The 15,163-nt window shown below is 52.6% G+C and overlaps 4 protein-coding genes across 4 annotated transcripts; 2 read left to right on the top strand and 2 right to left on the bottom strand.

Moving 5' to 3' along the window:
• Positions 1-1,623: 1,623 nt before the first annotated feature.
• On the bottom strand, positions 1,624-3,192 carry J4E78_007100 (uncharacterized protein; the record flags this gene model as incomplete). Its single annotated transcript, XM_049367708.1, has 3 exons — positions 1,624-2,368; positions 2,419-2,957; positions 3,043-3,192. The coding sequence occupies 3 exons, from the start codon at positions 3,190-3,192 to the stop codon at positions 1,624-1,626; spliced, it is 1,434 nt and encodes a 477-aa protein (XP_049220678.1).
• An 864-nt stretch (positions 3,193-4,056) lies between these two features.
• Positions 4,057-4,647, bottom strand: FIS1 (mitochondrial membrane protein; the record flags this gene model as incomplete). Its single annotated transcript, XM_049367707.1, has 2 exons — positions 4,057-4,389; positions 4,468-4,647. 2 exons carry the CDS (start codon positions 4,645-4,647, stop codon positions 4,057-4,059), a joined length of 513 nt encoding a protein of 170 aa, XP_049220677.1.
• Positions 4,648-5,055: 408 nt separating this feature from the next.
• On the top strand, positions 5,056-5,823 carry J4E78_007098 (uncharacterized protein; the record flags this gene model as incomplete). Its single annotated transcript, XM_049367706.1, has 3 exons — positions 5,056-5,082; positions 5,132-5,520; positions 5,649-5,823. 3 exons carry the CDS (start codon positions 5,056-5,058, stop codon positions 5,821-5,823), a joined length of 591 nt encoding a protein of 196 aa, XP_049220676.1.
• A 3,431-nt stretch (positions 5,824-9,254) lies between these two features.
• J4E78_007097 (uncharacterized protein) lies at positions 9,255-9,734 on the top strand (the record flags this gene model as incomplete). Its single annotated transcript, XM_049367705.1, has 3 exons — positions 9,255-9,314; positions 9,376-9,548; positions 9,611-9,734. The coding sequence occupies 3 exons, from the start codon at positions 9,255-9,257 to the stop codon at positions 9,732-9,734; spliced, it is 357 nt and encodes a 118-aa protein (XP_049220675.1).
• Positions 9,735-15,163: the final 5,429 nt, after the last annotated feature.

Genomic DNA, 15,163 nt, shown 5'->3' with positions numbered 1-15,163 from the left:
TTTTGGCACGTCGACGACGAGTTTGATGAGGTCCTCGAGGCTTTGTACCCGCCCACGCCCTCAACACACGACGTGTCCTCCCCACCGGAGCGCGTCTCCTCGTGCCAATCACAGCCATGCACGTAGTATCACGATCACGACGTACATAGCTTCGGCATTCGATTACAGGAAGTTGGGCGAGCAATCGATAAGCCTTAGCCAGCACATCATCGTCGGAGATCGTGGGCTCCAGCGTAGGGCTCCGCGCACGGTCACGGGCGCGTCGACGTGTGACTCGGCATGATCTGATGTTATGCGAACCCCAATGGCTTGCAGGAACACGGTCTTTCCTTTTGCAAAAACGTTTCGTCTCAGAGTTGGGGCAAAGTATCGTGCCGACTGGTCGCCTCGACTCTGCTGAGACAAGGACACTCTGGACGCGCGCGCAGTTGTCATGCAGGGCCTTTCCGTGATGGGCGGTCGAAGCGTTGATGCGTTGTTCGATCGGGTCCGCTGAATTATTTCTTGCCATGCCCAGTCAGTCCATCCGCCTCGCCAATCCTCTCTCGGACCGTCACGTTGCCATCCTCAAACTCCGGCTACCTCGCCGAAGGCCATCTTCAAAGCCCGAAAGTGGCTGTGATCGTAGTTTCCCCAACCTCCTCCCTCTTAGCTCGAGTGCACTTCATATCACCTTGCGTCGTGCAGTCTCTTCACCGCAAAACCACTGCACCCCAGAACCTAGTCATTTCACGGACTGGCCCTGCATAACCGCACCCCACCCGTTGACAAGGCGGCGCGCTAGCCAGGTCAGCACTCGCGCGTGAAGCTCCACCGCCTCTTCGCATCAACGTCGTATCGTGGCGCGTGAAGACGTAAATCACGGCAGAAAAAGTCTTCCGGCTGCGTTGTCGAGGCGACACCGCCGGTTGAGAGGGTTCCCTGATTTGACATGTGATTGTAAAGTGGCAACGGCAATTGCAATCATGGGCGATCTGTGAGGGACGACAATACTGGAAAGTTCTCGGATTCTCTAGGCTCAGGTAACTCATGATAGCAATGGTATTGGCGCTCGCGAACTATGAAAACTCCCATCCGTGGATGTATACCCCAATCATTAACGCCATAACTATGCATACTGATGTCTAAGGAGGATAAGGAAAACTATGTACAGGCAGCATCCACTGAGCAAACGCGTGGGGAAGGAAACACATCAATGCCCACCACTAAACCCATGTACCGACGCCAACGCAGGAATCAAGCGGACCGTTGACGCCTTGTGCTTGAACGAGCAGATCGCCGTATGTGTCGTCGCGTCGAAGGCCCGCTCGGTTGCGCAGTGCCATCTGGAGACGTGGTCTGTGGAGTGGACTCGCTTGGATTCTCAGGGCCACCTCCAGAGGTTGACCGCTGCGTCCGAGCCCGTGGACTAAGAAAGGAAGATACACGGCGGGCCCCTTCAGTATTGGGTCTGCCACTGAGGATAATCTCCGGTGATAAAAGCTCGGTCGACTCAGAACCGGAGCGAAGTTCACGGCGGACCTGTCTTGCTTCGCGCAGTACCTCTCTACTCCTCCTGAACCGGTCCCGCCCTGGCATATACATGAAGATTAGCTTGTTATTACCGACAAGAGGGTTTTATCCCTATTGCGGAGATCCAAACAGACCCCTGCGTATCCGGTCACTGATGCCACCGTTGCCCGAGCCTGCATTCGCGTTATCAGACGAGCTGCCTTGACCGTTGGACGGTGGGGGTGGGGATCCTGCGGGAACGACGTAGGGATCATTGAACGTGCCCGAGCCGGAAGGAGTGAAGGAACCCGGCATCTGGGACGTACGATCCGTCTGTGAGTCTGCAGACGCAGGGTTGTTCGCCTGGCCCTCGCCACCCTTGGTAATACCCTTTCGACAATGTGGACAGGTGTCGTGCTCGAGCAGCCACGCGGAGACACATGGGTGGTGGAACCAGTGCTTGCATGGCAGTAGCGTCACCTGCTCGCCGATGTTGACCTCGTCCATGCATATGCTGCATTCGGCCTTGTGTTCGTCGCCTAGCATCTCTTCGGTGATGTGGGTACGCGGGAGTCTATCGATGTCGGCTTGTGTTGCCGGACCGGGCGCGTTGCTCGTCGAGGTTTGCTCCATTAGTTGGGAGACGATGCGGTCTAGGCCTTCTTGCGAGTAGACAAAATCTCCCATGTTGCCAGCGTGGCCGCCCATCATACCCATAGATGAGAATAGTTGTAGGATAGGGTGACCTGCGAACTGCTCGCCAGCGCCATGGTTGTGTTCGCCGCGGAAAGTACCCTCAGCGCCGCCGAGTGGGTGGTTGTGGGCGTGGACGCGAGGGGGTGGTGCTCCAAAGGCAGCCATGAGGCCAGTCATGACACTGTTTGGCTTGTTAGCGACTTCCAAATATGGTGGTTCGCTCCTGCTTACTTGGTGATCTCATCCACAGGCTCGGCCTGGCCTGGGTGGTTTCCATTGCCGGGGAACAGTCGAGCGCCACCGTGGTATGTGAAGCTTCCTCCGCGGATCTGAGGTCCTCCTTCATGACCCTGGTTTTGAGCTTCTTGGAAAGCAGACTGGTTTGGACCTGTGCCTGGTCCAGCGCCAGAGAACAGACCCTCCCCTTGGCCCGGTTGCTGACCTGGTTGTTGCCCCTGTGGTCGCATTGCTGCCCCGGTGAGCCCGTTCAACATGGCCATGAATCCTCCTATTGACCCAGGCACCGCCATGCCGCCCTGGGGCGATACGGATCGTGTAACGGTGGCCTGCAGGTTGTACCTTCCCGGACCCGTTTCTGTGAATCTGACATTGCTAATGTCGCCCTCCTCCGGGTCGTCGGTCTGCCATGGGTTGTGGTGAGGGTTTAATTGTGGTGGGGCATGCTCGAGATCGGGAAGAGAGTCGGAGTCGTCGCCGTCATGGCCAAACATCCCGGGGGCAGCATCTCTTGGGTCGTTGTTGTCTTCGATCTAGTCGGTGTCAGCGGAATTCGGTGCATATCCGCTTCGCGTCGTGTCTGACGGGCTGAAGGCTGGATTTGGCGGCTAAACTCACAATCTCGGTGAAGTCGGAGCCGCATTCTGGACACGAGAGGCCATGTTCGTCTCGATACCACTCGTCGGCGCACTCGTGGCAAAACATCATGTCGCGGTGCCCGGGCCGCGGGTTTCCTGACTGCGCATCCTGGTTGGTCGACTGGTCCATGGTCGCAGGTGTGAGGCGTGTAATAAGACGTAGGGTAGTAGGGCGAGGTTCAAGGAGACTGGGTGAGGTATGTCAGCATGGAAGCAACGTTCGAGCAACGGGAGCCGACTTACGGCCTTGTGTCGGGAGCAGGCGCGGAAGAGGATCAATTCAAGTCAAGGACCTATCACGCGCCGTTGCCAGTACAGGTGATGGTGGCGAGCTGCGACAGCAGACAGGTACGGGGTATCGCAGTGGATTGCGGAGAGACCAGATCAGGGAAGTTTGGCGTAGAGGGAGATCTCAGGCGAGGCTCCCCGTAAGGTGATAGTTCCAAGGTTGTTTCGCGCGAAAGCTGTCAGACACCGGAATGACGTTGTTCGGTGTGCAGGGGTGGTGGGGTCTAGCGATTTGTCCCGCGGTATCTCGAGTTGGGCGAAGCTAACCTAGCACTTTGCCTCTTAAGTCAAGAAGTTAGAAGGAGAGAAGTGGAATGGAGACAGAGGCAAAGTCGCTTGCGCGTCTTCTTGAAAGCGGCAGCGGTTGATTGTCTTGCTCTGACTCTACGTTTGTCCGACCAGTTGTCTCTGCCCGCTTCTTCCGTGTTCCATCTAATTCTGAGGCCTTCCATCAGCCAAAGACTGTCGCCTGCAGCAATCCAACAGTACATCGCGCGATACGGTGGTCAGTGCTATCGCTTGCTTAGTAGGAGAGCTTTGTGTATACTACAGATATCAAAAATTGCTATTAACCATACGATCCCTGCCAAAGGTATAGAAACCACAAACGCCTATGCATGTACTCATCAACATGACTGCGGGCCTGGCATGACCTGTAATCCAAACGACGCTGCGCATGTCACAGATTCGCGACGACGGCACCTGTTCACGATCTTCGAGGGCCACCCCTCAGCAAGAGGCTCCCCACCACGCCCGCCGCGACCACGATTCCTCCCACAATAGCGGCGCCCACAAGCCCCTCCTTTGCCACCTTCTCGTCGATGAGTCCCTTCAAGCTTCCGGCCTGGAGGTTTGCGGGCTCCAACTCGAGTAGCAGCTCGTTGTACCGTCGGGCTTCAGCATAGTTGCCGAGCTTGTAGTTGCCGAGGGCGAGGTAGTAGAGGCATTCGCGCCGGCGCTCGCGCGAGTTGCGGAAGATCTCTGAGAGGAGGCGCACTCCTTCCTGTTGGTCGGGACGGGAGGTGGATTTGATCAGACCCTAGAATACCATGAGCTTGCTTGTTGCGGGTGGTGCCGTGCGCATGTGCAAATGTGACGAGAGGCGGGGAAGTCGTACCCATGCGTAGTTGAACTTCGTCTGCAGACCAACGTATTCGCCCTCCTTCTCGTACTGCGCGCGCAGAACCTGCAGCTCCTCTGGCTTGAGCGGCGACTCGACATCGGCGGCATCTAAGGGGAATGAGCGTTCGTCGGCCCAGAAGTCGTTATCCCACTCACATGGTAATGACGGCGGCATGGCGGCTGTTTGTGTTGCGCAAGAATATTAGAGAGGTCTGAGAAGTCGTCTCTGGGGGAGGCGGAAGTTGGTATCGTGAGGATGGGTTAGTGCAAGTGGTAAGCGTCAAACTACGGGCTGTCTCGTGAAAGCTCCAGCTGCAGGCCGAGCAGGCGATCTTTTACCGTGACGTACGCCGCCGCCTCGTGGCTGCCGGCCATGCGCCACGCTACGCCTGCGCCTTCCGCCACTTGGTCGCGGTTGCCATGCACGCGACTTGGCACGGGCCATCCAAACAAGAACATCAACACCATGGCCTTGTCGCGATAGACATCACCAGATACCAGACGAAAGATTGCGCAAACATTGCATCGCACTCCAAACAATTGTACCATACACACAAGCTTCACGCGACACACAAAGCCCACCATGCTCCTCGACGAAGACCCCGCAGCCGTACGCACTCTCTCCAAATACACATACGAACCTCCCTAACACTATCCAGCTCATCGCGCAATGCACATCGCACTTCAAAATCGCCAACGATAAAACCTCGCTCCACCGCATAAACGAGTCGCTCAGCACCCTCAGCGAATTCCGCACCCAGCACCTCCGCTCCATCCAGTCCTCGCTCAGCGCGCTGAACCGGACACACCAAACCCTCTCCGCAAACCACAACCACACACTCAGCCAACACAACCCCACAAATCACGCAGCCGAGATATTACGGCTAGACACAGAGAAGTTCAAGATCGCGAAGCAGGCAAGTGATCTGGAGATTGAGGGCGAGAGGCTACAGAGCGATCTCGCGAGATTAGGGGGTGTAGCTGGGGAGTTGGAAGAGGAGGGTGTTGAAGGTGGTGTTGAACCTAGGGCGGGTGAGGATGCGACAGTGTAAGTACTACCTCCGATGGCTGAAGATGAGATGCCGGTAGCACAGGCTCGATGCGCAAGCAAGCTTGCCTCCGTGTAGCGCCTCAGGCTTCTCCCAATGTATGCGCAAATGCTGACTTAGGCTCCAGACTGAAACTCAAGCTCTACCGCACTCTCGGCATCGACGTCGAAGCCGACCCCACTACTGGCGAATACAACAAAGCTGTCGTGCGCAATGCAACAAAGGGAGATGTGCATGTTGTGAACATCGATCCAAAGTTCTCGCGGCACTTCTACACAAACTACTTCTGGCGGACGATGTAGACGGGAATGTCGGAATCGCGTTTGCGCTGGACGCGAATATGTATTTGGGGGGCTATGGCTGGCTTGTGGCAAGAGACGACAAAGATGAAGTTTGTGTACGTATGTCAGGTTAAGTGTTTGGTTATGACTTGCTTTCTGAGATACCTCTGTCTATGGCGTTCTTAGGTGTATAAAACGACCTTGACAACCGAACGAATCACGCTGCTCGTATGCAACTCCTTCGTGGCTGCCGATTTCAATTTACCCCTCGTCTCATTGGCGCGCAAGCCACCATGCAAGGCTGTTTGTCAGCAATGTGGTAGCCTAATCTACAGACCAGATTATGCGTTGCTTCCTACATTCTCGCCAACTCGCCAACTCGCCAGTCGCATGCATCTACGTAGTTCTTCATTCTACGTACAGCTACCGACGAGATTGCAAAGTCCTGACGAACGACTGCAGAATGGAGAGTCCTGACCGCGTTTCGACTTCTTCGGAGACACTTAGTCCCATCGAAATGGAAGCCTTAAGACTCGATATCGAAGCCACATATCTTGCCACTGAGGAGAAAACAGAAGCAAGAAACGCGGCATTTCTTGAAAGAATCCGACGCCCATACGCTGAGTACAAGAATGATCACCCGCGGGGTAACTTGTGTCATCGGTGTGCTAGTGTAAACTGGTCGCTTCTCCTACCCAGTGAAGCTTCACACTACTGCGAGGACACCGACGATTTAACGTTGTTTAGCGTTCCTGAGTCAAGTCAAGAGCTCTCCGCATCATCTTGTCCACTTTGTCTGTTCCTGAGCTCCAGTCACTCATTCGGCAAAAGCCCAAAACGTACTCTCGCTGCGCATTGTGCCTGTGCTACCAAGCCGTGGCGATCGGATTGCGACCCTAACACTGGCCGCTACCTTCAGGCTGGTCATCGTGACCTCGATTGGACGTACCATGCTTTATGTCTCGAATTGTCGCATCTCGAGGGTTCACGTCATATTTTACAATCTACGTGTACGACCACCCAAGGCTTCAGGCTCCGAAAGCTCGACCCTGAAGTCATCGACTTTGAGATACTTCGGCAGTGGCTCAAACGCTGCCAGCGTCATCATCCTGCGAATTGTAACCTTACCTCCTCTTCGACCATCCCAGGCCTCAGAGTCTTTGATTGCAAAGTTGGGAAAGTCGTTGCTGCACCCGAGAATACTGCTATCAGTTACATAGCCTTGTCCTATGTATGGGGTGGTGTCGAGATTTCGAAAACCGATCAGGCCGATTTCCCATCGACGATACTTGATGCCATCAAGGTTACCCTAGAGATGGGATTCAAGTATCTATGGGTCGATCAACTTGTACGTAGTTGTCTCAAAGATGGAGTATCTGGTGCTGGCTAAGATTCAAGCTTAGTGTATACATCAGTCGAACTATACTCACAGACAAGCTCAAATAAAGCTCATGGGCCGCATCTATGCCGAGGCGGAGCTGGTGATCGTTGCTGCAGCTGGCAGATCGTCACATTATGGCTTACCCGGAGTTTCTACGAGACCACGGCAAGCACAGAGAACAGTTGAACTAGACACGAACGTTGAACTGATCATGACAACTGGTCTGGACATGACACTGATTCGTAGTACGTGGGCATCAAGAGGCTGGACCCATCAGGAGGGTTATCTGGCCACACGGAGACTCGTCTTTACAGACTACGAAGTCTCATATATCTGTGATGTCGGGGTATACCAGGAATGTGTGCAGCGACCCGGCCTTTACATGAAGAACGGGTTTCCAGGATTTCCAAAAGATATTTCTGAATACCGGATTTCTAACTTCCTGGTCGATTACGTCACAAGGAAGCTGTCCAACGAGGGCGACATTCTCAACGCCTGCATTGGAATCTTGGGGAAACTCATTGACTATCATTTCTGGGGTAGTGTGGCTGTACCTATCTCCAGCTCTTCTACCTCACGGCGTCTTCCCCTATCTTTGCGTTGGTTTCACGAACACCCCGGCTCAAGAAGAGAAGGCTTCCCGACTTGGTCGTGGGTAGCAACGACTGGCCCAAAACATCTATCATCCCCATACAGCTTTCACGACCGAAATTTCGCAGCAGAGATTCTCACAACTGACGGGCTTTGGATGACTGTCGAAAGACCGATCCAAAGTCGATACGACACTTTGCCACCAGGCTATGGCCCTACCTTGCGACTTACAGCTTCTTTCTATACGGCCTCTTTGATCACGAGACTATATGCGAGGCCGCTTGTCGTTTTCCCGCACGCTGGTGTGATTGGTGATGACACAGGAATTGCTTTCGTGTTGTATCTCGACACGAAGCTTCCAGACTCTGTCCCGCTCCGCACCGTCAAGGCATTGCATCTCGAGAGCGATATGAGTATTTATGGGAAATGGAGCTGTCAGGAAAAGCTCTCCTTCGTCATCTTTGAGCCTGTTGGAGCTCATTACAGGAGAATCGGACTCGCATTTAGTATCTATTCGATTTTAAAAAAGGCCACTGGATTGGAAAACAATATTGAGCCCCGATATGTAACACCACATCCAGACTGCAGAAGCGATGGAGAGGTCATCTACATCGAGTGAAATTGTTCTTTTTCCAGCAACTGATATGCAAATGGGTGTTGCTTTGTTGGGATGAGGTAGCGGCGTCGTCCAGTTTACGGTGGATGGTCTCGTTATAGTTATTCTCTTCTATCTCTTCCGTTCATAGTCAACTAGCCTGATCGCAGTCTGCACCACATATAAGAATAAACCTTAACACTCTAGAGCCTACAACATTATAGGGTAGGCTACTTCGTACGTTCTTATTGTAATGTAGCCTGAGGTGTCTGTGAACCGTCAATAATGCTCATTCTGCTCCAAAGATCCGTCTCACAATAGCTCATGAAGTTCAGCGAAGGAAGGCAAACGTATTACCGGACAGAAGACAGATACCCAGCCTTTTACGCCTGCACTGTCATGCAGTCCTTTGCATTCTGAACCCTTCAACTTTTGATGAGCAACTCAGGGCTTTATTCTGCCTGTGTTGGGCACATCCGCGCCTCATCTAGTGCGTGTTGGACGAGGGATCTTACAAACTTCCTGATGCGGCTGTTCTACCGAACACTGGGAACACCTGCGCCGCAATATAAACAACTAGCTCCAGCGCCTACCACCAAAATACCGTTAGCTTTCACGATACAAGCATAGACAAATGCAGCCTTCGCTCGTTTTGGAAGCTTGGGCCACAGTCGCTTCACTCATTAGGGACAAAGAATGCTGTTCATCTAACTACAGGCTAGCGTCATAAGCAGTCATGACCACGCTTCGCTCCTTCTCTGCCCGCGCCCTCCCTATATTAAAGAACCTACGCCTCCGCCGAAATAAACCCGCAACTTCCACCCTCTACTTAGTCTCGACGATCTCTCGATTTCCAGGAACCATCAACCAAATAGAACCCACAGAATGCAGCTCTTCATCCCCGTCTTAGCTCTCTTGAGCACGCTTGTCGCTGCTGTACCGACCGTACGTAACGAAGACTACCACACCAAACCACCCTTCCACCCATGATACTAACATTTCACAGGCTGCAGCGGACGGTCGCGGGGCCACCATCTTCACCGACAAAAACTTCAATGGCCGGTCAACCGCCATTCCCGCCAACGACTTCTGCACCGACATCGACAACATCTTTGGCAACTTCGATGGCAAGATCCGCAGCGTCACCGTCGAGAAGGGCTACCACTGCAAGTTCTACACGTACGTCATATCCATCAGTCTCCTTTTAATTGGAAAGAACGTTGGAAACTAACTTCCACTAGTGGTCACGACTGTCCTGCCAACGGCGAGAAGATGGAATGTGGCAGCAAGGACCAGGCTTCTACGTTTGGAGATCTGGGCGCGTTCGATTACAGGATTCACAGCGCGTACTGCACGAAACTATAGGTGGAGGCTTGTGCAGATTGGTTTTCTTCGGGTGTCTTGAGCTTGGTGCAGCTTGCGCAGCTTGAATTTGCTTCGGTGGCTTGAGGGCAAGATGGGGATAGCTTGTTCGCTGTAAGCGCTACAGCGGTACTTTGCGACTCGGTCTATTTATTTGCGAAGTCTGAGATTTCGGGTCAGCGCGGATAAACCGTTGTACGATAGAGGTACATAACTATAATGCTTTAATTCGTACACACATGTGTGCTCCCAATGCGTGACTTCGCAATCGTTTCCTGAATCGCGTAACGCGTGCAAGTAACAATGAAAGGCCCCCCAGGTATCGCTAAATGGGCGCGCGTCACAGCTGTGGGATCTCATATGCCAGGTATTGCGATCATCGATCGCAGCGAAGGATCAAATTGCGATTGTGACGGGATAAGTGTGTGTTGCATTATTGACAGGGCCGTCAGTGCAGTGTGAAAGGAGATGGAAATGCAGGAGGGACGGGTAGAACCGCCGCTGGTGCTGGCGCTAACCCTGAATGGAGTTACCCCACCCGGACCCACACCAGTTTCCTGTCGTTCTCGACGTTCTGGATGTCACATCACAATCTTCACGTCAACACGGAACGCCTTGCCCAGGTGTCAAACTGGCGCAGTCTCGACTCTTCAGCAGCACGTCCGGGATCAACAATTACGCACGCAGTAAACTTACATGTCAAAAACGTGGAAGACGACAGAGTTTGATTTGCTGCCCAGTGCGCGATGCATACTTTCGCCGTCGTTTGGGCCCTCGCTCATGACATCGGATCATGACTTTTGAGGCTGCCTTCAATCTCAACAACATCAATCGACATCGTCTAGGTTTACTAATCGTCACACTCGGCTGCTGAATGCAAGCAAACCTGCGGTTCGCTAGTGACGCACCTGACTGCGTGTTGAGGCCAACTTACCAGCCCTAGTACGCCCGACGCATGGGACGACTTGGTATGCTGTTGGATGGCACATCAGGCACCTCATGAAAGTGACTACCGACATCAATACTGCGCACTTTACGGTATCACATTTCTTTGGGACGTCATGATTCGCGGAGAAGAATGGTTCAAGTACGGGATGGGAGTAGATCATCGTCTTTTGCTTTGGTTCCGACTCGATTCATACCGACATTGCAGCACTCCGGTGGATTCGTGCTGTGAGCGCATACCGTCCCAGATTTCCCCTTTGAAGCTTTTGTATGGGTGTTAGGACACGGGAAAAGGTCTTAGACAACAGTCTTCGACTGACATGTCATGTCATGAACCATTCTCTCGCCAGGTACGAAATCGCAGTTCAGACTTCAACAACTCGTACAGTCTGCGGGACCTAACTGGCACCCGTCGCTCGGACGAACTCGAGCGGCCTGGCTATCGGTGATAACGAGTGTCTGAAGTGCTGTCCCCCACGACGGATTCTGGTGGTGTTTCAAAGCCTTCGGACCACGTTATCAACCTTGCTAACTGGGACTGTTGGATCAGCTTGGTTAATACAATTCCTAATCAACCACGAATCAAGAGTCAAATCACCATGTTATTCAGCCTATCACGACAATCATCGACGCCAGGAGACTACTTCAGTCCCTAAGTAGCAACGCAACACTGTCTCAGCCTCGCAAAAAGGCCCCCAGTGTGATGGAAATTCGCCACGCGGTACGGCAGGAGCCTTGCGGAACGGGCAGGTCGCCGAACAGCTCGTTGTGAAGAGCGCGTATGTTAAAGAGACCCACCAAGGCCCCACGAGATCAGCTTCGTGCTTCTCCGGCAGCTTCAATCGCCCTGTTTTGGCCGTGATTTCAGCGTCACGAACTACAGTTCCGCAACATCATCACAATGAGGTCCTTGACTACGCATTCCTGGCTCGAACTCTGGTTCTTCGGAGTCAATCCTGGGATCATGATAATATTGACCTTGGTTGGTGTCCTGGCTGCATTGGAAGTGTTTCCATTTGGTCTGAAGACCCAGTCACGCCTTTGCGAAAAGTGCAAGTCAGTATGTCCACGTATCAATGGAGAAGCCCACTAATGTATCCCCAGGAGTCGGGAGAATAAAGACAGCTTGGAACAGTCTTCCACAAGCGCTACTTTCACCACGCGAAATACCCGACCGCCAGCTCCCGATGACGACAAACTGTTCGAAACAGAGCCAACTGGTTTCCGACACCCCTCCTTCCGCTACTCGTTCATTTCGACTTCGCCTTTCGGGGCTACAATGCCTATTCGAGTACCCTCTTCTCGCACGCCGTCATCATACTACGCTGATGATACGCATGTACGCGTTCGCTCGCTACGAAATTTCCTACTCCCATCGCCTTTCAGTCGTCATCGTTTAGACGGGGAGCAGTATTCTGACGGTGCGCTGACACCTGACAAAGCGCGTAGCAGGCGCATGAGTGCTGTTCGCGAGGATAGGCACGGCGCTTTGATGGTGTGATACGGTCAGTGAGGATAAACCTGTCTTAGATGGTCATGTATGCGCCGAGGGCGTCTTGATGTACTCTCCAATCAATTTTATACTACCCATATGCGGCAGACAACAAATTATTAAGGTTTTCGTTTTGTCGATACGCGTCGCTAGCTAGAACACATCTTCTTCTATCATTGTGCCAGTGCCAGTGCCAGGGCTATTGCCATCGTTGATGATAGATATACGTAGGCGTAGATTAGAAGTCAGACTATACAGCTATTTCGGATTTCCGAGCGCCATATGAACGCAATATCCGGTCATCTGCTCCTCAATAGTATCGAGTGCTTTGTAGCTCCTTCAATGTGTATTCACCCGAGAGACTGCTGGACGAAGAACGGCTGAAAGGAGAATGATCATAATTCCTTGGGTCCCGGTACATACGCCGAGCGGACACTGATGGTTACAGATAGTAGATGTACAATGAGACAGGTTCACCTCTTCTCCAACACTTTCCTTCGTCTAGACACAGTGACGATCAGATCATTCCATCCAACTACCGCGCCAGTCTCCCTCATCAAATGCAAATTCTCTGACATCGTCGATACTGGGTATAGCGCAACTTCCAACATCTATCCGGGTAGGGGTAGCATCTTGTGAAAACCCTGAAGAAGTGAACGATTCCGCCGACACAAAACCTTCGCAGTAGAACACGGTATTCTCGGACATGTGACCAAGATTTAGCCACCAACAGGTCGCAATGCAGTCTTGTGTCTTCTTCTCCCAACTCATTGTTCCTTCCGCATCATCCACCACCATGAACCGGATCGGTAGCCGAACCCGGGGGCCCGGAGAGTTCTGCATGTAGGCTAGCTGACGCGACATCTGAGCGTTGAGCCTTGCGACCATCGCGTCAACCCCCGATTCCCTCAGACAGTTTGTGCAAAGCTCCTGGAGACTGACTCGCATCTTGTGCAACAGTGGGTTCATTTCCGCTCGAGTGAAGGACTTGTGCGCGAGGTGGTAGAACATGATTATGAATCCGCCATGATGGAGAAGGCTGCGGCTGGTGATGAATTGCGGGCATTGACTCAAGATGAAGTCGTTTTGAATCTCTTGTACGATACCAATCGCTTCGGAATTGATTGACTTGCAGGTGGCCAGAAGTGCGACTGGAAGACACCTCGTGATAAGGACAAAATGATCTTTTGACTTGGAAGGGTCGATGACGTGATGGTGCTTGATTTGTCGTGGTAGGCGCTCGTACACCATCAAGCGGATATCCTTTGGTAGATCGAGGAATCGGAATTGTTTCGGTGCAGTCATGCTCGACAAATAGATCATGGTCTTCACGCAGGCTTGATGTTGTCGGTGCAGATTGGTATTGAAATGAAGAGCGAAGATTGATTCTGAAGAGTCATGGACTTGGTGCTATTGAGTCTGACAGCGTTTGTCAAATGACTATCCACACCCGGTTGTTTGCCGCACGTGCGTTAGGCACCAGAATGGCGCTAGTGAGCGCGAATATGGCTCGAGCGATTCTCGGGTCGCTGCCACGACCTCATACACTGCCAAAGTACTCGCCGGCAGCCGCGACTGCAGTCACCCGTCAACATGGCGATGGTGTCAAACGGAGCGACCCCGGAACCTTTCCGTTTCCTCGATCTTCCAAAGGATATTCGCTTGATGGTATATGAACGACTTCCGCGCTCCACCAATCATTCGCTGGTTGGTCATCGGGGTAGTGAAGAACGGATTACGCTGATCTCACACTCTGTCTCAACCGCCATTCTCAGAGCATGTCATCAGGTTCACCAAGAAGCGCTTCCCCTTGTCAACAAAGCCATACGCGAATGGATCCAGGATGGAGGCGTCAAGGTCATTGGCACAATGGAATTTGTCGACCTGTGTGGGCTACAAAAGCTCCTGTATGCGCTCTGTTACATTTCCAACATCAATGTGCGTTTTACAGATCGTTTCTTGCTGATATTGGCCTTAGCTAATAACCCTAGTTTCCAAAGTCACAATCGATGCATCTTGCGAAAAGTCTGAACGATGACGCAAAACCGTATGTTCGGACGAGGATCCATCAAATCGGATATTCCTCAGACCACGATGTCGATAGCGTTTGTGCTTGGGTCGCAAGATCGGCCTTAATTCTAGGACGACAGCGGATCGCTATGGGTATCATGGCAGCTGCATCTGCACTACCTTCGATCAACATTCTACTCAGTCCTGAACACCGGTCTCCCCTGCCGTCGACTCAAGACGAGCAACTTGCATTACGATTCGAGAGACTCAATCGGGACCAACTTGAGCATTTCGGGGTTTCCATGAACATTGTAGGCTTCATCAATGCTGCATACCTTGAGATGGACAGCATCAGTCCTTGTACCTGCGACTGGCGGCCAAACCGATCTGATATTCATCCACTCACTACGGAGGAGTGGTACAGAACTTGGAAGTAGACTGGTTGTTTGGAGACGCAAAATTGCTGTGCTTGGCGCACGTATCGAAGCAATGGGGTGAGATTGCGACGGGTTTGTGGTGGTATCAGCCTATCCAGCATGTTCAGATCACCGCGAGGCTGCTATAGGACGGACGATAATGCAAACAAACTCTGAAGATCGTGTACAAGACTGTTCCTCTGCCCCGAAGCGTGCATCTTGTTGCGATATCACCGCTCCGCACCAATGGAAGTATAAAGTTCTTGAATGTTGACCCAGCCACATCAGAAATGGAGACGCGACATGGCAAGAGCTGGGAGGGATCGACAGGGTGCTGAGATCGACAACAAGTACGGGCGATCGGCTCTTCAAATTTGAGAGGCGTTGGGCTTTGTCGCTCTGGAAGCAGACGATCTGCAAGACCATTTTAGCCATTACATCTGGTCCAAATGGGCAGACAAATTGAGTCCTCCACATGGATGGATCGATTCGACCATTCCCATATGTGAGACCGTTGGGCATCTTAGGCATAGCATTCCGCTCTAGGTTTCACATGCTGCCCAGAAGCT

The sequence above is a fragment of the Alternaria triticimaculans genome, assembly GCF_023758025.1.
Source record: "Alternaria triticimaculans strain BMP 0046 chromosome Unknown scaffold_10, whole genome shotgun sequence".
Classification (NCBI taxonomy): Eukaryota; Fungi; Ascomycota; class Dothideomycetes; order Pleosporales; family Pleosporaceae; genus Alternaria; species Alternaria triticimaculans.
This window is presented reverse-complemented; position numbering and strand designations above follow the sequence as displayed.